At 46.1% G+C, this 25,356-nt stretch overlaps 4 protein-coding genes across 9 annotated transcripts in view; 2 read left to right on the forward strand and 2 right to left on the reverse strand.

Annotated features, from left to right (window-relative positions):
- Window positions 1–290: 290 nt before the first annotated feature.
- LOC114792696 (zinc finger protein 768) lies at window positions 291–4,159 on the reverse strand. The gene is made up of 2 exons (XM_028984047.1): window positions 3,590–4,159; window positions 291–3,020 (listed from the first exon to the last, which is right to left on the reverse strand). Exons 1-2 carry the CDS (start codon window positions 4,050–4,052, stop codon window positions 2,308–2,310), a joined length of 1,176 nt encoding a protein of 391 aa, XP_028839880.1. The 5' UTR covers window positions 4,053–4,159; the 3' UTR covers window positions 291–2,307.
- Window positions 4,160–4,386: 227 nt separating this feature from the next.
- Window positions 4,387–6,190, forward strand: LOC114792211 (macrosialin-like). The gene is made up of 6 exons (XM_028983129.1): window positions 4,387–4,630; window positions 4,706–5,196; window positions 5,289–5,408; window positions 5,529–5,598; window positions 5,746–5,922; window positions 6,054–6,190. Exons 1-6 carry the CDS (start codon window positions 4,579–4,581, stop codon window positions 6,188–6,190), a joined length of 1,047 nt encoding a protein of 348 aa, XP_028838962.1. The 5' UTR covers window positions 4,387–4,578.
- A 1,310-nt stretch (window positions 6,191–7,500) lies between these two features.
- On the forward strand, window positions 7,501–15,936 carry gnb2 (guanine nucleotide binding protein (G protein), beta polypeptide 2). Of its 2 annotated transcripts, none has more exons than XM_028984203.1 (10): window positions 7,501–8,507; window positions 10,980–11,082; window positions 11,158–11,196; window positions 11,292–11,398; window positions 11,639–11,702; window positions 12,051–12,213; window positions 12,692–12,758; window positions 12,848–13,049; window positions 13,396–13,612; window positions 15,105–15,936. In XM_028984203.1, exons 2-10 carry the CDS (start codon window positions 11,026–11,028, stop codon window positions 15,209–15,211), a joined length of 1,023 nt encoding a protein of 340 aa, XP_028840036.1. In that variant the 5' UTR covers window positions 7,501–8,507; window positions 10,980–11,025; the 3' UTR covers window positions 15,212–15,936. The 2 variants fall into 2 exon arrangements, with proteins under 2 accessions (XP_028840036.1, XP_028840037.1); XM_028984204.1 differs by having other exon boundaries at window positions 7,501–7,853.
- A 509-nt stretch (window positions 15,937–16,445) lies between these two features.
- The window catches only part of mink1 (misshapen-like kinase 1), a 31,487-nt gene continuing 22,576 nt past the window's right edge, over window positions 16,446–25,356 (reverse strand). For 4 of the 5 annotated variants that reach the window (XM_028982344.1, XM_028982343.1, XM_028982342.1 and 1 more), the window contains 11 exons: window positions 24,795–24,915; window positions 24,504–24,620; window positions 24,216–24,324; window positions 23,980–24,135; window positions 23,256–23,399; window positions 23,022–23,156; window positions 21,926–22,026; window positions 21,699–21,848; window positions 21,256–21,415; window positions 21,029–21,168; window positions 16,446–20,393 (listed from right to left, as the gene is read on the reverse strand). In XM_028982344.1, the coding sequence (XP_028838177.1) occupies window positions 20,310–20,393; window positions 21,029–21,168; window positions 21,256–21,415; window positions 21,699–21,848; window positions 21,926–22,026; window positions 23,022–23,156; window positions 23,256–23,399; window positions 23,980–24,135; window positions 24,216–24,324; window positions 24,504–24,620; window positions 24,795–24,915 (1,417 nt within the window). In that variant the 3' untranslated portion in view covers window positions 16,446–20,309. Of the gene's footprint in view, window positions 20,394–21,028; window positions 21,169–21,255; window positions 21,416–21,698; window positions 21,849–21,925; window positions 22,027–23,021; window positions 23,157–23,255; window positions 23,400–23,979; window positions 24,136–24,215; window positions 24,325–24,503; window positions 24,668–24,794; window positions 24,916–25,356 lie in introns of those variants that run through there. The other variant, XM_028982345.1, reaches the window with a different exon arrangement.

Below are 25,356 nucleotides of genomic sequence, written 5' to 3' on the forward strand. Positions count from 1 at the left end.
GCTGCCGGGCTTCTTTTATCAGGTGGCCTTCTACACGGTGGTCTGCTGAGGAGGTGGGAGCAGAGAGAGATGGGAGGAGATCTCGCAAGCTGATCAGGAGACAGTCGATTAAAGTACTGGTCCTTCCATAAGGTCATTGTATTGGTTTCTTTATTCGTCAGAGGTGCTAATCTTAACAGAACATAAGGATTTAAGCCCTCCAAAACACAATCAGTGGATCAGAGACATGATGCAGAAAATAACACTTGAAAGGATTATAAATTTCAGTTTTGAGTGATGCACAACCCATTTTTATTCGTTTTTATGTGGTATGTTTGTTGCTGGTTGTAGGTTTTGCTTATATATATCGTTTTTCATTTTGGGCATAGTTTGTTAATAATATTCTGCTCTCATAACGTGAGTTTAAATCCTGGCTCCTCTCGTCCGAACACACATTCACAGGTTGTATTGACGGGGGGACGTAGTGTGTGTGAGAGCTGTCAACCATTGCCATAGACTCATCCAATATTAAACATATGTATATACAAATATTGTCTATATCTATAAATCATGCTTGACGTGACATGCACTAAATCTACAGCAGCCAAACAAGCGGAGGAGCTGAAGGCAATTTTCACCATACAGCAAACCAGTTAAAAAGAAACACTTTTGTTTACATTTTATACATTTTTTACATACATTTTTGGCCCTTTTCTCTTCAGTTACAAATATATGTCCTTGGATGTGAAAAATAAGTGATTTTTTGTTCATTTGAATTATGCTGATTGGCTTGTATTTCTCCACATACACATTTCATTGTAATGTTGATGCTGCATTAACTTGTATGGAGCTAACTGAATCTGAATAGTGTACAATATTATTGCATCATTACGACTATCACATGACAAATCTCTCTGCGATTGATAACTTTTTTTGGATGGCTTTTTTCTAAGCCCGGCACAACATGCTTCTCCAACCTCATGACATGATCATAGAAAGACGCATGAAAGGCTGAAGGCCCTGTACTCACGAGTTACATACTGCCTGTCTGCAGACTGCGTCAGAACACATGGGCGTCGAACATGTGTTCTAGCGGGAAGTGGGCTTCCGATTACGAGTCCAAATCCCGACCTGCCAAGGTGCAACCGAGGTCCCCTTATTCAAGGTACCGTCCCCACACACTGCTCCCCGGGCACCTGTCATGGCTGCCCACTGCTCACCAAGGGTGATGGTTAAAAGCAGAGGACACATTTGCTTGTGTCACCATGTGCTGTGCTTCAGTGTTTCACAATAACAAAAAAAACAATCACTTTCATGCTGAAAGCACTTCATGCACTTTCTTTACTCCGAGCATGCTCTTTGCTGACAAGTTAGGCCTTATCAGGGCTCTTAGTTTTGTAAACTCAAAATTCTATAGAAATCGAACGAGAATTGCTGGTGTCTTCCTCTTGTAAGTCGCTTTGGATAAAAGCGTCTGCTAAATAAAGTAAAGTAACGTACTCCAGTGGCAGACTATCAGATCTGTTCAGGAAATCTTTACTGTTGCCCCAGGGAGGTCAGAATGCACGGCTAACACTAGGAGTGTGTATTGGCAAGGATCTCATGATATATCACAATACAAGGGTCATGATTGGATTAGATCACGATATATTGTAATGCTGAACAAATTGCAATATTCTACAGTTCACTGAAACTGTAAAAACAGCTGAAATACAAAATGCTGTGATCGTTACGATTTCACTCTGCCTGAAATGCCGGCCAGTAATTCAAGGTACCCAGCTGAACAGCGTCATCTATAGGAGTGGATGAAAAATTGCGATATATTGCTGCATCGATATTTTCTAACACCGACACATCTGACACATCTCCACAGGTTTATTTGAAATGAGCGGGGAGGCAAACGAAAAGATTGACAGCTGTGCATCATTCTTACATCCATGATATTTGAGTCGACCGCTTTAACCCTCTTGACTGTGTGCGGCAGTGGATATAAAATATGGAAACAACCCAGTTTTATGTGTAAAAAAAAAAAAAAAAAAAAAACTTCAATAAAGTAACTTCAGAAGGTTCAGAACTTCAAAGTGGCAGTAGCCTAGTGGGTAAGACACTCGCCTGTGAACCAGAAGACCCAGGTTCAAATCCCATTTAATACCATTGTGTCCCTGAGCAAGACACTTATCCTTAAGTTGCTCCAGGGGGGACTGTCCCTGTAAATACTGATTGTAAGTCGCCCTGGATAAGGGCGTCTGGTAAATGCTGTAAATGTAAATGTAAAACATTTTGACCGATTTCAGAGCTTCAAGGAGAGTCTGAGGGCTTCACCCAGCGCTACGTGGAGTCCAGTGACTGAGAGTTGAGGTGAGACCAGGAATAGGAGGGTCCGGCAGGCAGCAGGGACAGTGCCGGGTGGGGCGCGGCGGTGGGGACGGGCGAATGGGTGAGCCTGTGCTTCTTCAGCTGGCCCAGTTCCCTGAAGCAGCAGCCGCACTGGGCGCATCGGTACGGCCTCTCGCCGGTGTGGATGCGCTGGTGCTTGTGCAGGCTGTCCAGGTGGCGGAAGCGCTTCTCGCAGTACCTGCACGGGTACGGCCGCTCGCCCGTGTGGATGCGCTGGTGCGTCTTTAGGCAGTAGAAGCGGCGGAAGCCACGGCCGCACACGTTGCAGCGATGCACCTTGTCCGCACTCTCCCTCTGAGCCTCGATTAGGCCCGCCTCATTCTCCACGGGCGGCATGAAACCAGACAGCGGGGCGTCGGCCTCGCTGGATGAGATCCGCGGCAATGCGAGCGAAGACAATGGCACCACTGAGGGGTCTGAGGTCTCCAGGTCAAGGGGCTCAGGGTCGTCCTCGATCTTCACCGCCCCCTCTTTCACCTCCACTGAATCCTCCAGCACCTGGATGAGTCCCAACTCATTGACGTGCCCGGCTGCTCTTCCCATCTCAAACTCAAACTTGGTCATTTCGGACGGTTCCTCGGGATGCTCCGATTCCTCCATGACTCTCACTGCGTCGTCTGCAGAGCTTCCTGTGCATTTAAATGCTGTGGAAGAAACGGACACAAATCTGGTATGAAATTCCATAGCAATTTAACCAGATGCAAATAGTAGCCATTTCTTTCTATGATATACAGTACAGGCCAAAAGTTTGGACACACCTTCTCATTCAATGTGTTTTCTTTCTTTTCATTTACATTGGTAGATTCTCACTGAAGGCATCAAAACGATGAATGAACACATGTGGAGTTATGTACTTAATTGAAAACATGTTTTATATTCTAGTTTCTTTGCTCTGATTACTGCTTTGCACACTCTTGGCATTCTCTCGATGAGCTTCAAGAGGTCGTCACCTGAAATGGTTCTACAACTGTCTTGAAGGAGTTCCCAAAGGTGTTTAGCACTTGCCTTCACTCTGCGGTCCAGCTCACCCCAAACCATCTCAATTCTCGATGGGTTCAGATCCAGTGACTGTGGAGGCCAGATCTCCACTTTTTGTTAAGTACATAACTCCACATGTGTTCATTCATAGTTTTGATGCCTTCAGTGAGAATCTACCAACGTAAATGGTCATGAAAATAAAGAAAACACATTGAATGAGAAGGTGCGTCCAAACCTGTCGCCTGTATTGGCCACTCCGACTGGACCGTGGGCAGGCACAGGCCGACGCTGGGGCTCGTTTTGGAGAAGTGGGCCCGGAAAGGCCTGGCGGAGCGCGCCTGGTCCCTGCGGTGGGAGTTCGGGGGGCTCCCGCCCGCGGGGCCCGGGGGTGCCGCCTCGGCCCGCGGCCGGGGCTTGTTCTGGTTGAGCAGCAGGCACTGTTTGATGTTCTTCTCCGCGGCCGCCATGTAGTAGCGCACGGCCTTCAGCTCGCCCTCCGAGACCTCCAGCCGCTCCCGCAGACTCTGGTTCTCCCGGTGCGACACGGCGGCGGCGTTGCGCGCCGCGGCCAGCTTGACGCCCACGACCCGGGCGGTCTCCTTCAGGACCGTGTCGACCGCGCACCTCACGGCCTGGTCGATGGTGGAGGCGAGTTCATACTTGAGGAACGAGACGCCGACGTCCACGCTGAGCGCCATGGCTTCACCGAGATTTCGCGCGGGACAGTCCAGTGTTCGGCATTTAGCCGTCAGTCGCCCGCGATGCTTTAATTTTATCCGACACGTGAAAAAAAAAACAAAAAAAAACGCGATGTACCGAACGGAGTACCTTGAAGGAGAGACGGCACTTCTGTCAATATCTTCGTCGCACGCTGACGTCACCCACCCACCCCGCGCGTCGCACAAACATGACGTGGCAGCGGCCTTTGGTAATTGTTCAATTGAACATTTTTTTCTATTTTTTTTATTTATATATACATATATATATATATATTTAATGTTGTGAAATGTTATATATACGTTATATGTGACACTTTGTGCGGATTCGGCGCTGTGAAGTGACGGGACCGTGAGGAGGCGGGTCCGGTGATGCGGCCACAGGTGCTCTGATGGTGCAGGTATATAAACGAGGAGCGACGCACCGCGTGTCTTAGTTGCCGGGAGTTGGTTTAGAAGGTTCTCGCAAGCCGTGTCGTGAGCATTGGGTGGTCCCAGGAACTCCAGGATGATCGCGGTGATTAGGAGCCTGCTGGCCATGGCGATTGTTCAGCTCATATGTGAGTTTTTCTTTTTCGTCACTGATCGTTTACCCGCCAAATCGATTAGCACTTATTGATTTTGTGTGTTTTTAGGTGTTGCATTTGCCCAGGACTATGGAGACTTCCTAACGCCAGATGAATGGGAAACACCAAGCCGTGAACCTAGCTCTGCAACTTCAGTCCCTTTTCACGAGACAACACTGGAACCCGTGCACCATCACAGACCTGGGCGACACAAGCACAAACACCATCGTACGACTGCAGCCCCCCAAACCAGCGTAACTCCAACCCCGACTGAGTACCCGCCCCCTTTCCAGCCCCTGATACCCACGTCTTCTCCTGACCCCTGGTTCCCGCCAGAGGACTCCTCCACTGCTGCCCCAACCGCCAACCCCCCGACGCCCGAGGAGCCCACCCCGAGCACGTCTCCCATTCCCTGGTCCACGGCTGGCTTTCCTAAGCCGACGCCCGCTGCCAACCTGACCGCGGGGGACTACGTTGTAGTTATGGGTGGAAGGGTCTGTGTGAAGGTCCGCATGGCCCTTCAGATCAGAATGGAGTACACCACAGTGTATAATAACAAGGTAAGCCTCGACACCCAATGGCAATAAATAACATGCGTTGACATTGATTTTAATTAATGTGCATACGTGAACAACCTTTTTTTCTCCACCAGTCTGAGGGAACCTTCACTATCCAACCAGCCGATGTGGACAGTGTTGGCATCTGCAACGACACTAATGCGGAAATGACGCTCGTCTTTAAACAAGGAGTTGTGTCCTTCTACTTTGAACGGGTTCGTTTTTGACGTGGGAACCCTACTACTCTATTCTTATATACTTTTCTCATGCAAATCCTTCAATTGACTTGTGGTCTTGTGCGAATGGCTGCCATCTTTAATATTTTAATTCCTCAGGATAATAGCTCAGATATGGTGTTCGTGAAGGCTGTTGCGGTTGAGGTGACCTATCGCTTCCCCAGTGCAAGTAAGGGAGGATGGAAATTTCACTTATCAGGGTTTTGCACCAAGTGACCTTTAGTAATGTAAACACTGGTCGCCTGAAGTTAAATTGTAAATTTTACTTTTTCCCCATCTTTGTATAGACTCATGTCTGTCTGTGTCTGCTCTTCAGATCGGAACCAGCTCACACATTCAGCCAAGAACGGGTCTTTGAGGCTCTTTGGTGCCGTGTCTGGCCACTCGTACCTCTGCAGCAGTCAGACTGTGTTCGTCGGGAGGGGCGTCAGTCTCGAGGTGACCCAAGTACAAGTTCAGGCTCTGACTCTGAACAATCAGAACTTTGGACCTGGTGAGTGGCGTGACCTTATGGCTGCTGCACTTTTTGGGAAGATGGTGCCCCCAAGTGTTGGAATGTTACCATCAGCAATTGCTCATTCCTATATGGGGAAGTGAACCGGTAATGTTCCCTCTTTCCCACAGCGGACACGTGTCCCACAGACAAACCGGACAACACCGTGATCATTGCAGTGGGCTCCACCCTGGCCCTCATGGTAATAGCGGTCCTCACTTACTGCATTAGCAAGAGGCGGCGCTTGAAGGGGTACAAACCCCTCTGAGGTGCGGTGAAGAGGTTTCTTTTGAAGAAACTCGTTGGACATGTTTGTTTCCTTTTCATATGGGAACTTTGGGTTTTTGTCTGAAATCTGTTGCAAATAACATTTTTTACTGTATTTTGTGGCTAAAGTACTCTGTGCCTCTTTAATAAAGATGAGAATTGGTAATCACTTGTCCGGTCTGTTAATTGCAATTAATTGGGATGGACTAGAAATCCCCAAGTTACTAATTGCTGTGTATTTTGCACAAGGGCTGCTAGAAATATCATTCTTTGTAATTAATCTACAACATTTAAGTCTCCCTTATCCTGAGCTCCTTACACTCAGTAATTACAGGGACAGTCCCCCTGGAGACTCTGCAACATTGTGTCCCTGAGCAGGACACTTAAGACTAAGTGGGGTAGTAGCCTAGTGGGTAACACACTCGCCTATGAACCAGAAGACCCGGGTTCGAATCCCACTTACTGCCATTGTGTCCCTGAGCAAGACACTTAACCCTAAGTTGCTCCAGGGAGACTGTCCCTGTAACTACTGATTGTAAGTCGCTCTGGATAAGGGCGTCTGATAAATGCTCTAAATGTAAACCTGTGACTTTTTCTGGTCTGCTGGAGTGTAACACTGTGTGCTACTTTCACCAATAGTCGATATAAGGCTGGTTTTGCTTTTATGAAGTGTGGATTCTTTTTAAGCAGTCACCCCTGCATATGCTGTTGCTAGGCAACCTGTCTTCATCTGCTAGAGTCCCTGATGGGGCTTTAAGACAGGCCAGGTGGGATGTACCATTCCATCACCGTGTAGGGGGGGGGGCAGTGAGAGCAGCGGCTATCCCGACCTTTTTGGAACCTACACTAATGAAGAAAAATGGTTTAAATAAATCCCTATCATTTTGGTTCTTGTTGGTACTGGCCGGATCACTAAAGTGAGAAAACATGCATTGTAGTAGTAATAGCAATTCTCTAGTTCCCATTAGAGTAATTGCACGGCTAATTATGGCGGGGTTGCCGAGTCTCGCAGGAGCCGAAGCGCTGGCTGTTCCGTTTTAATTACCGCGCCTTTAGTCGAGGAGTCTGTTTTAATGCGCATTAACATTAAGTCTTCCCCGCGATCAAGGCTTTGGCACACACACCCAAGTCATGGTGTGACCTAAACCCGCCCCCACCCTCGTTTAAAAAATATATATTTTTTGTTTTACAATGTTTAGAAAGCCAGAGCAAAAACTGAATTTTGCCACGATCGCGGCTCTCGGTCACGTGACCGTCCAGGCGCCTCCAGTGTTGCCAGATCCGCTCATTATCAGCCGCCTCGGGCCTGTTTTCCCGCGACGTCTCCTGAGAGCGTCCTTCATTTCCCGGGAAGCCGCGGCCCGGGTGGGCGAGCTCCGTCGAACCCACCAGGACCTGCGCGAACGAGCGGGACGCGCTCCTCGGACCCCGGAGCGCTTTTCGGCGCAGACCTGGCAGCGGCTCCGCGGTGGCGGGGTCTCTGGAAATGGGTGTGGTCGCGTCGTGCATATGAGATGTTGCGTCGCCGAGCTCAGCCCGAGCGGTTTTCATCTGGACGCGATCGGACAGAATAATGTAAAGAGGCGAAAAGGAGCGCGGGGGGGACGAAGGGGTGTCGAATCTGGGCATAGCTGACCGACAGGGCGCCGCCACTGCACCCATGGGTGGGTTTTGCGCTCCTCCGGCGAGATAGCGACGTGATCCCGAGTCGTTGCATTATTTTTTTCCCTCTTCGAGGCGTTCTATGGCGTATCATTATATCGCTTATTAGTATTATTATTATTTTTATTTTTTATTGCACGAGGACGAAGAGAGAGAGGGAGGAGGAAGAGCGCAGTGGAGTACACAACGGAAGGGAGGAAGGAAGCGAGGAATCACCCAAAAACACACACACACACACACACACACACACACAAGCAGCGAACAGAAAGCGAATGCACATCCATCCATCCAACCATCTCCTCGCTCCGTCTTTCTTTTACGACTACGTGCTATCGATCGTCTCGCCGATAATTTAATCGAGACCCACGCGTGTTTTTTTTTTTTTTTTTTTTTTTTTTTGCGAGGTTCCTGTCTGACGTGAAGAGGAAACGGGAACAGTTTACAGTAAGAAGCGAGAAATGGTGGCTCTCCGCGGGCGGCTCCGGCTTTTTTGACGCCTCCGTGATTGGACAAATCCAGCGACAAATTGCAGCCACAAACGCCCCCCCCCCGTCGGAATTTATTGTTTTTTAAAGATCTTTTTTTCCCATCCGGGGTTCGATCTGCTCGCATCTGAACCATCCAGCCCGAGTGTGTGCGACGGATATAAACTGCAGGTATCCTTCCCTCCTTCCCTTTCCTGCCTCCCCCCATCCATCCGTCCGTCCGTCCGTCCGTCATGGTGTGTTGGTGTGTAACGTCGTGTACGGACCCGGACTTGTTGGACGTCCGTCACAGTTGGAGATCATTTAACTTTCGGCCTGGGGATTATTATTATTATTATTATTATTATTATTAATAGAAACACCATTTTGTGGGCTCGGCGCGCCTTCGTTTTCGGCCTGTGTGGGTGGGCCGGTCCTCCTCGGAACCGAACCCGCGTCGCCGCCGTCAGACCGGACGCCCGCGGAATACAGATGTGCGTCCGTCCGTCACGCGGCGCGGCGCGGTGGGGGGGGGGGGGGGCTACGGGCGCGCGCACAGCTATGACCTTTACCAACCCCGGGCCCCGAGCCCCCAGTTTCTACCCCGGATGTGTTACGGACCGTGTTTGTGCTCCGCCTCCCTCTCCACCTCAGTGCTTTATTGGTTAAGTGAGCAGCTGGGAGACTAATTTCCCCCCCGTCGCCTTCCATTAGTACAGTGTGATGCCCGTGTGTGTGTGTGTGTGTGTGTCCCCGGGGAACAGTGGCCCAGCTAATTACCTTCTGCTGGAGTTGTGTGTGCATGTGGGCTGTGACGTCATCGGGGGGGGGGGGGGGGGGGGGGGGGGGTGTTGTGTGTAGTTTGCGGTGCGTGCAAGGTGCAACAACGCCTGGATAAACACTACGGGCCGGCATGCAAACGAGAGCCTCTGTTGTTCCACCCTGCGGTCAGGGATGGTCGGGCCATCGCGCCCCGTTTGAATGTGACCACAGGGACATTTGCAAGATCATCTCCAGTTGCAACACCGCAGCGGTGCGCGCCGTTCGGCGTCCATTATGACCCCGCACGCGCGGCCCGTGGTGGGTGCTCATTTATTTATTCCCAGCCCAAGACGCCTGGCCGTTCAGAATAGAGGAAACACGGGGGACTGAAGGCTGCCCCGCCCGCTTCTCCACATTATACTCGCAGTGAGACAGAGTGCACTGCTTCGGCTCATCATCGTACGGCTCGCGTCACTGGTGGTTTCTACCTACCCTGAAGAAGGAACCGGGAAATGTTCTAAGAACTATGAATGGACAAACTTCCCCCACAACCGCTCCGAGATTAATGAAAAAATAACACATGCAGTACAGACGTGTGGAATCCTAATCCCGTTTATCTGTGCTGGGGAGTTCATGAACCGCAAAATTAGGATGATTTATATTTTTGAAACTCCCGAGATTACACGAGATTAGAGATTATGGCCCCACCGCCCCCCTGGTAGCCGTGAGCCTGCTGTAATCAGGATTGGGCGCGTGCGATGATCAAAATACAGATAAACATGGACGTCGAGTAGTGAGTCCAGATGTGGAACTGCTAGGCTGACACTAATTCTTGGTCTGCTTCTAAGTACGTGGTTTTTTATTTGAAAATGTTGGATTAAAGTTTAAAGTGAAGTGATTGTCACACACACGGTGCACACAGTGAAATTTGTTCTCTGCATTTAACCCATCGCCCTGAGTGAGCAGTGGGCAGCCATGACAGGCGCCCGGGGAGCAGTGTGTGGGGACGGTGCTTTGCTCAGTGGCACCTTGGCGGATCGGGATTCGAACCGGCAACCTTCTGATATGGGGCCACCACTGCCCCATATTGGACCTTCAGATCAGACGTGGGCGTGGCTCTCTCTCGTACCGGTGCTGTGAGTGGACGGAGTGGACGCTCTGTGATTCCTGTGGGGGGGTCTCGGCGGACCCTCCGGAACCTGAACGGGTCCCAGAACCCAGTTCCTATCGCTGATGGTGCTGACTGTCAGGAGGCGTTAAATTGATCTCGTAGATGTGAATGTGTGGGGAAGGGGGGGGGGTCCAGGGATGAGGACCAGGAACAAGATGCCGTTGCTAGATCATCAGTGCATCGCCGCGTCTGCCACTGTGGCACAATAACGGATTATGTGAAAGCAGAAAAATTAGTTTTTTTTTTTTTTTCTGAAACCGCACCAGAAAAACACTTTGCATGATCAGGCGCAAAAGGTATTTCTGTTCTGCTTCCTTAAAAGGGAAGGAGTGGAAGTGCGAATGGTTTCTAAAAGTTCACAGCAATCCGCCCGCAGAATCGCCCCCTTCCTGCTCCTGCCGGTCACCTCGGGATGGCAGGGCCACGCCGGGGCGCGTCCCGAGGACATCACAAATCCCTTTCACAAGGACGTCCCCTTGGTTGTTTTGGACGGTGTTTCTTTACTGGGTCGTGGTTGGTTGTTCCCAACCTTTGCAGGGAAATAGGAGGTCTAAACTCTTTGTGCCATGGACTCCTCAATGCGTTTTGCCAAAAAAAAAATCTTAACAGTATGATGTATATCGTGATATAGGGGTTACGACTCAAAATATCATTTAGAGAATTAATATTGTCTATGTGTATGTATTTATATATTGCTTTTAAAAAAAACGTCGCTGGCGTTCTGTATTCAGTGGCTACGAGACAGACGGGAGCGGTGAGGTTTGGGGTCGAGCCACGATGAGTGAACTGGAGCAGCTTCGCCAGGAGGCTGAGCAGCTGAGGAACCAGATAAGAGTGAGTGCCGCATTCTCCTTGGTTCCTTGGGTTGATGTGGTCTGAATGTCTGTCCTGTGCTTCTGATGCCACCAGGATGCCAGGAAAGCATGTGGGGACTCCACCCTGACACAGGTACGTCACGCGCCCACTGCAGCCTTATTAATACGCTTTATTTGGAAATTTTCGTGCTCTCTCTGTAGATCTTACTGTTTAAGCGTCTATCACAGATAACCGCAGGTCTGGACCCAGTCGGACGGATTCAGATGCGGACAAGACGCACATTGCGTGGCCACCTGGCTAAAATCTACGCCATGCACTGGGGATCGGACTCCAGGTGGGTGATCACATGGTACCAAACCTAAATCCAAACTGAATCCAGCTGCCAGGAAATATCACCGAATTTGTCATTCCCTCTATCTGCAATATATATGACCTGTGTGTGGAGATCATTAATGCACCAGGTCTCCTTCGTCAGCAGCACAGCACCATTTTAACAGTAACTGATCTGAGGTCTGCTGCATTCTGCCAGGCCGCCACCAGGGGGAGAAGTGATCTGACCATTTTCTTTCCACAGGCTGCTGGTTAGCGCCTCTCAAGATGGCAAACTGATCATCTGGGACAGCTACACCACCAACAAGGTAACTTCTGCAAGGTTTTTATCACCGACAATGATAAATGAGATAAGCATGTGGCTGCTATTGGTCTCACTTTCAGAAACCCTTGGTCATAAACATTGTATGCAGGGTCTGGTGGGGTCTGGGACCGTAGGTTTATTTGTGCTGAACAGGGAATCATTTTGCTCTCATTCTGGTGTGTGATCATTTCAATTAATCAAATCCTGCTACTCCCACACTATCAATCATAGATATCGACATAGACAACTAGAAAAAACAACAACATGCTGAAGAAGCACGTTGTACAGGGGTGTGCGTGATGTACAGTCTGCACAACCTGAGTTCTCTGGCGGCTGTGTACCCCCTCCTCAGGTCCATGCCATCCCCCTGCGTTCTTCCTGGGTGATGACATGTGCCTATGCACCTTCTGGGAATTATGTTGCCTGCGGAGGGCTGGACAACATCTGCTCCATCTACAACTTGAAGACCCGTGAGGGCAACGTCCGCGTCAGTCGAGAATTGCCTGGTCACACAGGTGACTTTGTGTGTGTGTGTGTGTGTGTGTGTGTGTGTGTGTTTGTACTATTACTATTTCTCTCTTTTTAGCCTCATTTTAGCCCTGCAGAAAATTCAGTAATATATCTGCTGGACATCCATTTCAGTTTTTTTTTTAGTAGTAGTTTGTTGCAGAATATAAAGCTATATAAAGCCACAAAACCAGCAATTGATAAAGAATTGTTGTTGCAGTCACTTTTCCCAGATCTGTATTGTAACAAAACAATTGGGTCCTGTACCTTTAAGACAGCGATGTTTCAGCCTTTAATGCGGCGACATCTAGTGGCCACCCTGCCACAATGGCACTTTTTACGCTGTGGGTCTGTGAGGATTAAATGGAATTTGCAGCAAGATGGCCACATGCTGTCCAGTGTTGATGTTAGGCGTGGCCTGAGGGCCTGTATTATACAGCACTGGTGTTTTGTCATTTTTTCATGTCTTTTGTTTTCACTTCTCAGGTTACCTCTCATGCTGCCGGTTTATTGATGACAATCAAATCATTACCAGTTCGGGAGACACGACCTGGTCAGTCTGCTGGGGCTCAGTGTGATGGTGTAGCAGTTGTAGTTCATGTAGACTGGGGCCTTATGGATGCTCTTTTTTTTGTGCTGTAGTGCACTGTGGGACATCGAGACGGGGCAGCAGACCACAGTGTTTTCTGGCCACAGCGGCGACGTCATGAGTCTGTCGCTGTCTCCGGACTCGCGCACGTTCATCTCGGGAGCGTGCGACGCCTCCGTGAAACTCTGGGACATCCGCGACAGCATGTGCCGGCAGACGTTCACAGGGCATGAGTCAGACATCAACGCCGTCTGTGTGAGTTGCCGGGCGGTTTTCCAACATTTTATTTGGTGACACCCAGAAGATGAACTTTAACGATGGTTTAGTCCTAATAGTGAAAGTGGAGTCGTGGAAATTTTCATTAAAATCATAATAAATTGTACTTAAATGCATTCCAGTTCAAATGGTCACACTGTGAATCCCCCCAAAAACATCCTGGCCAATCAGAGTTGCTGTTTTTGAATTGGGATACATACTACATACCTATATCATTACCTGAGCAATTAATAACAAGTAGGATCAATGATCAGTGGTCAGTTGTGGTGTTTTATTTCCTTCTCACTGTCACCTCTCTTCTCCTCTTCTCCTCTGGCTGCCTCAGTTCTTCCCCAGCGGCAGTGCATTTGCCACCGGCTCCGATGACGCCACCTGCCGCCTCTTCGACCTCCGCGCCGATCAGGAACTCAGCCTCTATTGCCATGACAACATCATCTGCGGCATCACCTCCGTGGCCTTCTCCCGCTCGGGCCGCCTGCTGTTGGCCGGCTACGACGACTTCAACTGCAACATCTGGGACGCAATGAAAGGCGACCGGCCAGGTGGGTTGTGCCGGTGCGCCGCGGAAGGCACCCTTAAGGCTCATTTATGAACTATTTTTAATACATATACACCGAGTCCATATTTTACTGATGAAAATGTGAGGCAAACGTTGAAGTCTGTAAATCGAGCAACACAGAAGACAAAGAAACAAAATCTAATGTGGAGCTCTGACCCATCTTCTCCACTACGTTAATATCTGTACTGCGTACTACTGGATGTGTAGCTCAGCATCAACACAAACGTAATTAATTAATCAATCCATGTCTTGTGTTACCATACATAAACAGCATTTCTCCATGCAATCTTTTCCTCAACAAACCTCGTTCACGTGATGAGATGCAACAGTAATGCTGGCCATGTGACAGTAACTATAATGAAATATATAATCAGTATATCAAAATTGTTGATGAATAAAAACAAGACTAAATATGGTTTACACAATAAAAAATAGACTAAAATGTCTCTTCGTTTTGGTTTAAGAAAACGGGACAAGACGTTAATTGCATTATTATTATGCAGTATTTCTGTTTCCTGTGTCTCCCATTCAGTCACACAGGTGACGTTACTTCCGCAATACGGCATCACGGAATTAATTCGATTTTTAGGATACTTGTTTTTGGATAGCAGATTTTTAAAAAATGATATCAACGAAGTGGGAAAGAAACAGAACGTGGGAGACATGGAAGAATCAGAGTGTCTTCCGTGTCTCGAATGGATGTAGTGAATTCCTGAGTCTATAAGGGAACAATAATATAATAATAAGGTAACCTTGTTTTAATTATGAAATGGGTTTGACTTATAGAAAAAACTATGTCCTATTGTACGATATTGACTGAGTTAAATAGAATTGCATTTCTAAAAAACTACAATACAATTTTCATTGACAAAAACTAGACTAAAATGTCATCAGTTCTCGTTGACTAAAACAAATAGTAATGTATTTCTCTGACTAAAATATACATTTTTAGTCATCTGAAACTCCACTCTATGAAAATGAGTAAGGATGTGACTAATGAAGACTAAAACTAAAATTAAGACAGGGCACCAAAAAAAAATTACACATATTACAAACATTAATAAAAATATAATAAATAATAAATAAAATAATATTATATTACATGAAGGATGATGTCACTGTGGAGTCTCAGTGCACCACTAGAGGGAGACAACATACCACAACAAAAAACAGGCTCATCATGTTACCATGTTACTGTGGTCATTTCCACAATATTAAAATATTAAATTAGAATATTAAAATAACAATTTGAAGTACTTTTCTCCAGGATTAATTGTTTTCTGATAACTATACAGTGCTAAAAATAAAAAAGTTGATTCAAATGGACTTTGTAGTAATGAATACTGATAGATTATTGGATGGTTAGACATATTAAATCATAATGGTGGTTTTCTTTCTGAACCATGTAATTAAATCTTTCATTTACATGATTTATGTTATTTTGAGGGTTTTAGATTATGTGTTCTTTGCTTTAGGCGTGCTGGCCGGCCACGACAATCGCGTGAGCTGCCTCGGCGTGACAGACGACGGCATGGCGGTGTGCACTGGATCCTGGGATAGCTTCCTCAAGATCTGGAACTAATCTCACAATCTCTCGCTCTCACACACAAACACACACAATGTTTCCATGCAACAGTCACAGTACTGACCCTTCACATTTTAATTACACATAGTGTACATATACACTCACACACACTTACACTGTTACAAGTTCACTGTACATAATATATATAACGGCAGTTAGTTATGAGTTTACACGCCCAACAACCTACTTAATGACGTGCAGTTCCTCATGTTATCAGTCACAATGTATGCAGGTGTCTGTCCACTTGAGCTTTATAAAGACATTTTCACACCGTATCACCGTCCACCATCGGCCGCATTGGACACGTCTCCATGCCAGACATCCAGTCACAGCCACGTGACTGGAGCACCTTTAAGGAGGCGGTGGAAAGCCGGCGAGCAGGTAGATTCACTTCGGATGAGCCTGTGAAGCGGCCGGCGTCTCTTGTGCTCACTGTTTTTCTTTCATCCTTCTGCCCCCACTGCATCTTAAAGGACGTCACAAGACCCGCAGGGACGGTCCACGCAGCTGCTTTTCTGTCGTAACTCTCAACACACAGCTACTTCTGTAGTCAATGTTCTTTTTTTTATAGACATGTGCACCTGCATACAAGTAAATATATGATGTTTTGTTGTTTTGAGTGTTTTTGTTTCTATATTAATTTTTTATGCTTACTTTGTTGTTTCCCTTTGTGCCTCAGAATACACTGTAAGGATAAATAAAAGACAATGAATCCGAATGGATATTATTTGTGAAGGTGCAAAAACTTTATTTTATTATGGTTGGGCCCAAATGTGTGCAGTAATATATATTTAAAAAAAAAAAGGTATTATGGATAAGTTAATATACGCACTGATGTAATATTGGAATGATATTTGGGCTTTCACACCGTCTCGATAAACACTCGTCGTGATAAAATCTCCTGTCTGCATCTGAAAGGTTTCATCAATTAATCTACATTTTCATACAAAAATAATTATTTTTGCTACAAATGCTTATTTTTCTATAAGCATTTTTCAAGGAAGCACCACTAGATGTTGCTGCCTAATTTCAGGTAGATTATAAGGCATTTTATATCACCTTTGTGTTCTAAATCTAATTTAAAGTTAATCAGATGAATGCACTTCATTGACTGAACTGTACTGAGAACAGAACATATCTTTATATGACATATACACACATTTATAAGATGCCATGTTAATAAGAATTTGTTGTTGGAGGACAAAAAAAAGAGCCCAGAAACAAACAGAAATGAGATCAGAAGATAATTTTATTTGTCAATCAATGGTGTATTGAGACAAACTCATGAAGTCGTTCAAAAATGGCCTGTAAGACTTTTATTTTCATCAGTCCATAAAATACAACCTGAAGTTTCCACTCTCACAAACATGAACACTAAAATACAGTTTGTAACATCTACTTTTTCTAAAACAAAGATTTCTTTTGGGAAAAAAAAAGGAAAGAAAAGTTAATCAACCCGTCACAGAGGATATCAACTTGTTCCACTAATTTGAATCACTCTCGGTGCCACAGTGAGAAAAGCCACCAGTAATAATGATCTTATTATTCCTCTTCATGTTACATGTCACCTCCTTACTGACCGGTTACACCAGGATAAGCAGATCATTGCAGAGAATCAGCAGTCAAGGCCTCTATCAATAATGTGATATGAACATTCATCATCCATACGTCCTCTATGACACATGCCATGACCAACTGATTATTAAAAATAAATTATAAATATTCTGATACAATTTTTTCCCCAGACATAATGGCCATCTTTAGTCGCTACCTCAATAAATCACCAGTCTCAAGCTTCTTCTATGGGATTACAAGTGAGGGTGGAGCTAAGTGATTGGACTCCCCTGGGTGAAGACAAACTTACATTCAATACGCCATGAAAGGCCACATTTCCTCATTCTGCGGCATCCCCACCAGAACCAGCGCCAAAGCACACGGCAGGGCATTCAAGGCATTCGATTTCAAGAATATTGCTTCGAAACAAAAGCAGGGTCATGACGTTTACCTAGTTAAAATAAGAAAATTAGGAACAATACCAATCACTGCTTTCGTATTGTGAATTGCACTTTCCATTATCAATATTTTAGAAAGCCTGGATTGGTTTAAAGTGACTGCCCCCCCACGTCAACAACGTTCTACTGGTTCCCTCACTCATCTCACATCCCTGTTCCACCAAACACACCGCAACACCCACATGCACACCTTTATAATGCATACTAAAACTAAAAAAAAAAAAAAAAAAAACAGAAACTCAGTCTAATGCTAAGTTATATTGTGTTTATATAACCATGTTTACAGCTACAGTTTAATACTGAAGTCAGAAAAAATGTATTGTGCTTAAACTGGTAATATATATTTATATATGTATAGCAGTAAAAATATGTTACACATAGAACCCTTGATCAGTGGAGTTACATTCGTTAGAGTCTCTCCATACGCTGTACATCATTGTGACATAAAATAATCTCATTGTTATATATTCATCCAGATCTTTGCTCTTAAACTTTATATTTTAAAGAATAAACTCTGCCTGCACGCACCCGTAAAATCCACCAGAATCCTTTTACTATTTTCCTCATCCTATAAAATGATACAGAAAAAGTAATGGCTTTCTGTCTTTGGGTAATTTACAAAAAAAAAAACAACATTTTGGGGGGGTGTGGTGGTGGTGGTGGTGGGGGGGGGGGGGGGGGGGGGGGGGGTCATATGGCTACATGCTTACTCTGTGGCAATGCCATCGCCATGGCAACCTAGCCAACCAATGAACAACCTGGGATTTGCTTGACGTCCCTGCAACACTTGCACAGCACACAGCAGCAGGTGGAGCGCAGCACGGACAATCCTCTTCAGCAGTATGTTCCGGAAGCCCGGGAAATAACCAAATAAAGGCTATGGGTGTGGCCCAGACACAGCGGGGCCTTCGGGGGCCGAATGTTTAAGCAGTGGAAAGCGGGCAGCTCTGGCTTTCGGCAGCTTAAGTGCACTTTGTTAGCACAAGACACGAGGGCTGCCAGCCAGCGCCTCTCTTTCCAAGAGTCAAGCCTTAGTGGAGGGTGGGGCATAGTTTTCAAGACCCCGCCCCCTGGACCTCCCAGACACCTCCTCATGCAATCAAGCACAAACACACACACACACACACACAACATACACTCAAGCCTACTCCAAGGCACTGCAATATGGTAAACATGGCAGTATAGCTTACTAGACTAAAAAGTGATTGCATTTCCACTGAGTGGCTGTGTGTATGTGTGTGTGTGAGAGTGTGCATGCATGGGGTGGGGCAATCATCTTCTGCATTTGATTCATGAAAGCATTTTTTTTTTAGTAGATTGAGGGTTGGACTGAATATCGTACAAAACAATCAGCAGTGCAAAACAACGCAACTAAATTAAACTTCATTTTAATTTGGTTCTTCATTATACCAAATCCTCTATGAAAGGCAGGAAATAAGCATGGGAGCAAACCTGTAAAGTGCTATAGACGTGCTATAACTATAAAATTCTGTATTGAATTTTGCTAAAATCTACTCTGTGCTTTTCAAGTGCTTCTTTATATATAAGTCTCTATTATATTTTTATATTTTCACAGAAACAAAAGGTATGAAAAAAAACATCTCTCGCACTGGATATCTCGCACATCTCATCTACTGAATATTTTTATGTATATTTATATATTAAACGATACTGAAAGCACTTGACCTGGAGAAACGGTAACAGTGACAGGCAGCAGAAAAAAATGACAGCCGATAACTGGAGGAGCAGGACCGACTCTGCTATTGCATTGAGTTTACACACCCAACCCCCTGTTCACACACTCACACACTTCCCTCAACATATTCATCTACACTCGCACACGCAAACACACACAGCGTGTCATGACCGCCACCAGCCAAGGAAATATTATTATGAATCTTAACATTTCTGCCCAACAACAAATCCTTAAATCTCACAACTTTTTTACTACATGTCACCAAAAGCCATCTCAGCATCCATGGTCTGGTTTAGAAAAAAAAAAAAAAAAAATAGTCCCCTCATTACAACTCATATCGAGAGAAAAAAAAACTGCACTAAAACGGCACGTATTGCAATAGAACAGCAATAGAAGAATAGAGGATAAAAGTAGGAATAATACCAAGTACGGATACAGTACGTAGAATATCAAATCGCTGTAGATACAGAACACAAAAAATGTAAATAAAATAAGAAAGCAAGGTCAGAGAGGTTGCCTCCAGCTCCGACCTGTTGCTCTGAATCTGTGTTAGTTTATGAGTGTTCGTACGCATATGTAGCTTTTTAACATCTACAACAAACCAGTGCCCTCGTGGAGGCCAATCACCTTCAAGCCTGATAATAAAGAAAAAAATAATCACCATGTGTGTTTGTTTGGAAATGAAAACAGATGATCACTAAAATCTAAATAAGAAAACAAATCTATTGAACTGAAATGAGAATTGTTTTAATTCAGAACCGGAACATACAGTGGAACATGGAAAATTACAGGCGCTGCAATGACGCTTCTGACCACTAGGGTATGCCACTGCGACAGATTTCAGGCCAAAAAGTGATCTGCTAAGGCGTTACCTCGGCAGGAAGCTGATTACAGTTGAAGCCTGCCAGTCTCTACTACGCTAACTCAAACAGAACAGATGTGTTTCCTTTGGGGGTCTTAAACTGTACAGTGTCAGGTGTTTGTGGGAGGAATGTTGTTCAGAGATCGTACAGGAAAATGTACAGAGGAGTTGGTTTTGGGGCCATGTATCAACTGCCGGCTCCAAGAATGCTTCAGGACAGAGGATAAGGCCCTCAATGAGGCTTTAGATGACAGGGGCAGGGGGAGGAGTCTCAGAACTGAGGAGCCCGCTCCAGTCTATTTTGTGTGTCTGTGTGCACCAAATCAGGGCTGCTATGCAAATTGTGTGTGTGTTTGTTGTCAACAAAAATGGCTCAACAATGTGTCAGTATTCAGTATACACTTGCTCTTTGTAAATAGGTGTGTGTGTGTGTGTGTGTGTGTGGGCTCCACTTGGAGGATGGTTCCCATCATCCCCTGTCCTACGCTCCTATGGTACAGCTGAGGCGGGGCAGTGCCGGTGCTTTCACCAGTTCATGATGCAGTTTCTGTTCAGGGTCATGAAGTAGACCTGGCTGCTGCCACCAGAACGCACCGATGCAAAGAACACCTGAGAAAGAGAGGAGGAGGTTCATTCTCAAATTCCCCTTTTTCACCAGCCCAAATAAATAATAATAAAAAAAAAAATCACCATAAGTGAGTTGCATGATAGTGAATGTCAGAAAGACACAATAAAAACAGCTGAACTATTTTATTTTCTGTTAACCAGAGTTTCTTTAACTGATACCCTAGAAGACAGATTGCTGTAATTAAAACCAAATGGTGCTTCAAGCATAAGTTTAAGGCTGTGCACACTTATGCAACCCACTTATTTCTTTTCTTTTTGTGCCAAAACAGATTTGTTCTTCAATTGTGCAGGATACAGGTCAGATTAAAAGGTAAGAAAACTTTTAAACACTTTTTTATATCCATTATATGTTTTATCTAAATTGTAAATACAGCACCAAAATGTTCCTGCCAGAGAATTAAATAATTTCATATTAAATGACATAGAATAAGAGATTCTCTCCAAATTAGTCTTTCTTCTTTGGACCAAACACAACCCAAGCAATAGCTTGAGCCAGAACTGAAATATGCTAAAATGTCAATACGGCTGTAATTCATATTTTGTGCCTGATCTTCCTTATCCTGCATTTTCTACAGTGATTGTGTGTCTTCACGGAGACCCACTTTGTAATGTCTCACCTTGTCATTCCTCTCACACAGGAACTTGAGCCTCTGCGCACGCTTGTGCATGAAGACTCCGTCCAGGTGGCCGGTCTCCACAGAGCGGATCTCGATCGCCTTCTCCCCCCATCCCATGATCTGGTTGGAGCAAATGTGTGCTGCGGGCAGAAAGTCAGTGTTACGGCGCCTCCTAGTTGTGTACGAAGGTAAGCAGCGTACACATGCTGATGAAACCCGAGACCTACCCACAGATGTGGGCATCTCCCCCCACTGCAGCACCACGTCTTTAATGATGCGCCCGTAGGTGTTCACGTAGACGCCCTCATCCTCGTAGCACAGCAGCATCTCCATCCCGTCAGAGTTCGGCAGGAACACAATGGCGTGAGGAGTCACCTGACTCTGGATCTAAAATGTGGTTTGTCCACATTATTAGATTTTTTTATGAATCCGCAGCAAAGTTGCAGGTTCAAACCCCACTCACTACACCCTGAGCAAGACATTTAACCCTGAGTGTCTCCAGGGGGACTCTCCCTGTAACTACTGATTGTAAGTTGCTCTGGATAAAGGCGTGCCATGACTATAGCAGCATGAAGGGCTTCATACTTTTATCAAAATGTTTTGCCCACACCTCCAGATTCCTGCAATCATGTTCGGTCAGTGCTGGTATGTTTGGTGAAGGCAGACTCACATGCACAGGGATGTAGATGTCGTAGTTGTTCCCAGAGTCAACGTCAATGGCATGAAACCCGGCGCACGAGCCATAGATGACCTTTAACCTTTGACCTTCCTCCACAGTCAGGTCCACCAGCTGAGGTCTGTGAGGCAGGTCACTGAAAGACTATAACAGAATGGGGATCGGGGATCAGCGATCGGCAGAACACAGGGGCCACCGGAGGCCAAGCTAGCGCATCCTACCTTGAAAGCCATGAACTTGTGGTAGGGTTTGGGCGCCCAGGCGTACACCTCCACTGCATTCTTCAGGGCGATGACCAGGAACTTGATTCGCTCATATTTCACTGCAGGAACATATGAACGGTGTCATACAAGCCAGCTCAGGAACAGATAAGTGTCTTCACTGGAAAATTATATAAATTCCGAATTATCGGAGTCATCCTTAAAATTCAGGGTGGTAGTAGGGTGTCCATGAACCAGAAGACCACAAAGTCCCAGGCTCAAACCTCACTTACTACCATTGTGTCCCTGAGCAAGTCACTTAACCCTGAGTTTCTCCAGGGGGGGATTGCCCCTGTCACTACTGACTGTAAGTCACTCTGGATAAGGGCGTCTGATAAATGCCGTAAATATACAATCACCACTGTCAGTCTCCATCCATTTGTTTTTTTATGCTTTCAGCTCTCAATTTAGGTTGATTAGTACACAACCATTTTACTCCTGAAGTGTCACGGTCCAAATCTAGCACCGTTACATGGGGCATACTGCCTCTTAATCAGCAAAAGTCTTCCACAGAAGGTCAAAAATGCACCCGACTTGTTTCATGCAGATAACAGCATTAAGAATTTTTCCCACCTTGATTTCACCAGTATTTCACCAACACACACAAGAAAAACATTTGGTATCCCACAGTACAGCACCAGTGGCCCTAGATTATTGTTATTATACCACGCTTTATCTTGCTCGATGAAACAGTTCATCTCTGGTCCAGTGGTTCCTAAGCAACAGCAGCAGGTCACATGACATTTTGAATGTATAGAATGTAACAAGGTGAAATTATATACTGTCATTCCTAAATTCCTCTCATTAAAATGGCACTTTTGCTACAGGCAAACTACAGATCCTGCAGTTACGTGGAACCTTTGGATCCAAGCCGTCGCCAAATGTAGGCATAGGAAACGATCACAGGCACAGGAAAATATCATTGTGTTGAAGTCTCCCGCTCTAGTTCAACCATCCATTTTCTCCCTCTACTTTCCTGCACATAATTCCTCCCCCGCTCTCACCACGCTGTACCGCGTGTTCCCACGCCGCCGAGAACACTTCCACCCCCACTCACCCACTTTGTAATGCACACAGCCCTCCATCTCGCCTACAGTGGTCCAGCCCTGCTTCTTCTCCACCTCGGGGTCATTGTGCAGAATTTTGTTGCGCAGCCAGGCCAGGTAGTATACACGCACTTTATTCTTCTTCCCTGAAATCCGAGGTGCCTTCAGAGTTAAAGTCGTGCCTCCATTGACAGCCATTTAATGTTGAGCTTGTATGTGTGTGTGTGTGTGTGTGTGTTGTGGACCTGATATAGTGATTAGCAGGTTAAGTCCCTCCAAGACATCCATCTGCTGGAACCTGCGGGAGTTGATGAGGGGGTAGACCTTCCCCTGACCACTACGGTCCAGCAGCTTCAGGCCATTCTCAGTGCCCACCAGCAGGTTCACACCTAAACACAAACACACAATAGGGTTTGTTGTCATAATCGATGCATCACGATGCAGATGTGGACGATTCTGCATCAGTGCAATACACAATATAAACGATTATGTCATAATGACGTTGCTTGGTTATTTTCTGGTGGCGGCATAGAACTTGCAGTTAAGTAGTGCCAGGAGTCCAGCCTCGTCCACACAGACCTTCGAAATGAACGCCCTCTGAACGCCACATGTGTTTTTACTGTGACTTGCAGCTGCGTTTGATTGCCATTTCACTAGTGTTTGCCTGTAGCTGTTTAAATCCTAGTCAGAATTTTGTTAAAAATTGATGCCAAAAAAATGTTGCATGAAGAGTTTATTTGACACCATCTGAACGTGCAGCCAACTGAACGCTGGTACTGAACACCTGTGTGGACGCTTTGATTTGCTCCATTGCGTAGAAAAAAAACGGCCGGCGTTCAGTCCGCGCTCACCTGATGCCAAGATGCCAAAACGCCTGGTTCAGACGTCCATGTGATAATCATAATTGAATCATGAGATTCTAATACATATATGCATTTACAAACAAGAGAAAAAAAAAAGTCTTCTCACCCCAGAGCGCAGCACAGAGAATCTCAGAGTTGAACCTCTTCTTGTACTTGCGGATCTCGGGCGTGTCGCTGTGGGGGCGGGTGTTGGTGGGGTTCACGTTCACCATGGAGCCCTTACGCACCTCCAGCTTCAGCTGCTCGAACCTCGGGCCTAAACCTGCGAGCAGGAAGAAGTGCACGTGTACGTGTACATACGCGTCACTCGTCAACTCTAACAGCCTGGGTGCAGAGACTCACTGCCAGTCATGTTCTCTCCTGTCCCGCCAGCTGGCTGGTACATCCCAAGGTCCACAAATGTGGTGAAGGAGGACTTCCCAGAGGCCTTGACCAGTCCCCGCGACTGATACTGAAAAGAAACAGGGTCTCGTCACTGCTAAGCATTTTAAAAACATCTTGTGGATAAGAGTAGATGATGTGAAAATAAAGGTTGACAGGGAGCTGGATATTAAAAAAAAAAAAAAAGCAGATGGAAACATGGACACAGTGCGACAGGTTGACTGGAAGCAAGTGGGCAGGACGACTCACGTCATAGGCGGAGTCTTTTCCGGGGGAGGAGTGAGAGGTGGAGTCAGTGGGGGAGTGGGAGGGCTGGACCACATCGGGCAGGTTGGTGTAGCCGTTATGGCTGCGCTTCTCTGGCGTCTGGAAAACAGACGGCGATCAGGGGCGGATACTAGAGAGCACAACGTCTGAAACGTGCACACACACACATGCACAAAAAAATAAAAATAAAAAAAACACCAACTCTCAAAGAAGCATGGGTGCAAAAAACACACTCACATACACGTGTGCACGTGCACACACATAAGCACATACCCGCTGCACCAGCATGGTCTGGTCCCCGTAGCCGCCAGCCCGCTCTTCCTCGCCGACCTCACCCTCTTCCTCCTCATGCACCACCATAGTGTTCACAGAGTCAGAGTCTGGATCGCGGGGGCTACAGAACCAAAAACAGACCATGACCAAAAAGACATGATGACCCCCCATGTTCAAAGAATCCAATTTAAAAAGGTGTCTTTCATGCACTGATTATCTGTATTTGGAAATAAAAAAAAAAAACATTGCTTAACAAACCAAACCTTGTAAAGTCTTATCGGATTATTTATAGCTGTTATTAACTGAGGCCCCGTCCACACGAGTATGCTTCCTCTAAAAAAAGCTGCACCTACACAGGAGTATTATCTGAAATGCGGTCATCCACACGGAGATGCAGAGAGCGGCCTGGACGCTGTTTTAACTCCCCTCCACACCTGTAAGTGGCGCTGTAAGCTCTCCTCGTTTAACAGTAAAACAGCCGGAGAACTCGTTGTTCTCCAGCCTTGTCTTTTCATTCTAAATGTACACCGTAGAGAGGACCTCTTGTAGCGGTTTTTTATGA

This window comes from Denticeps clupeoides, chromosome 6 (genome assembly GCF_900700375.1).
Source record: "Denticeps clupeoides chromosome 6, fDenClu1.1, whole genome shotgun sequence".
In the NCBI taxonomy this organism is placed as follows: Eukaryota; Metazoa; Chordata; class Actinopteri; order Clupeiformes; family Denticipitidae; genus Denticeps; species Denticeps clupeoides.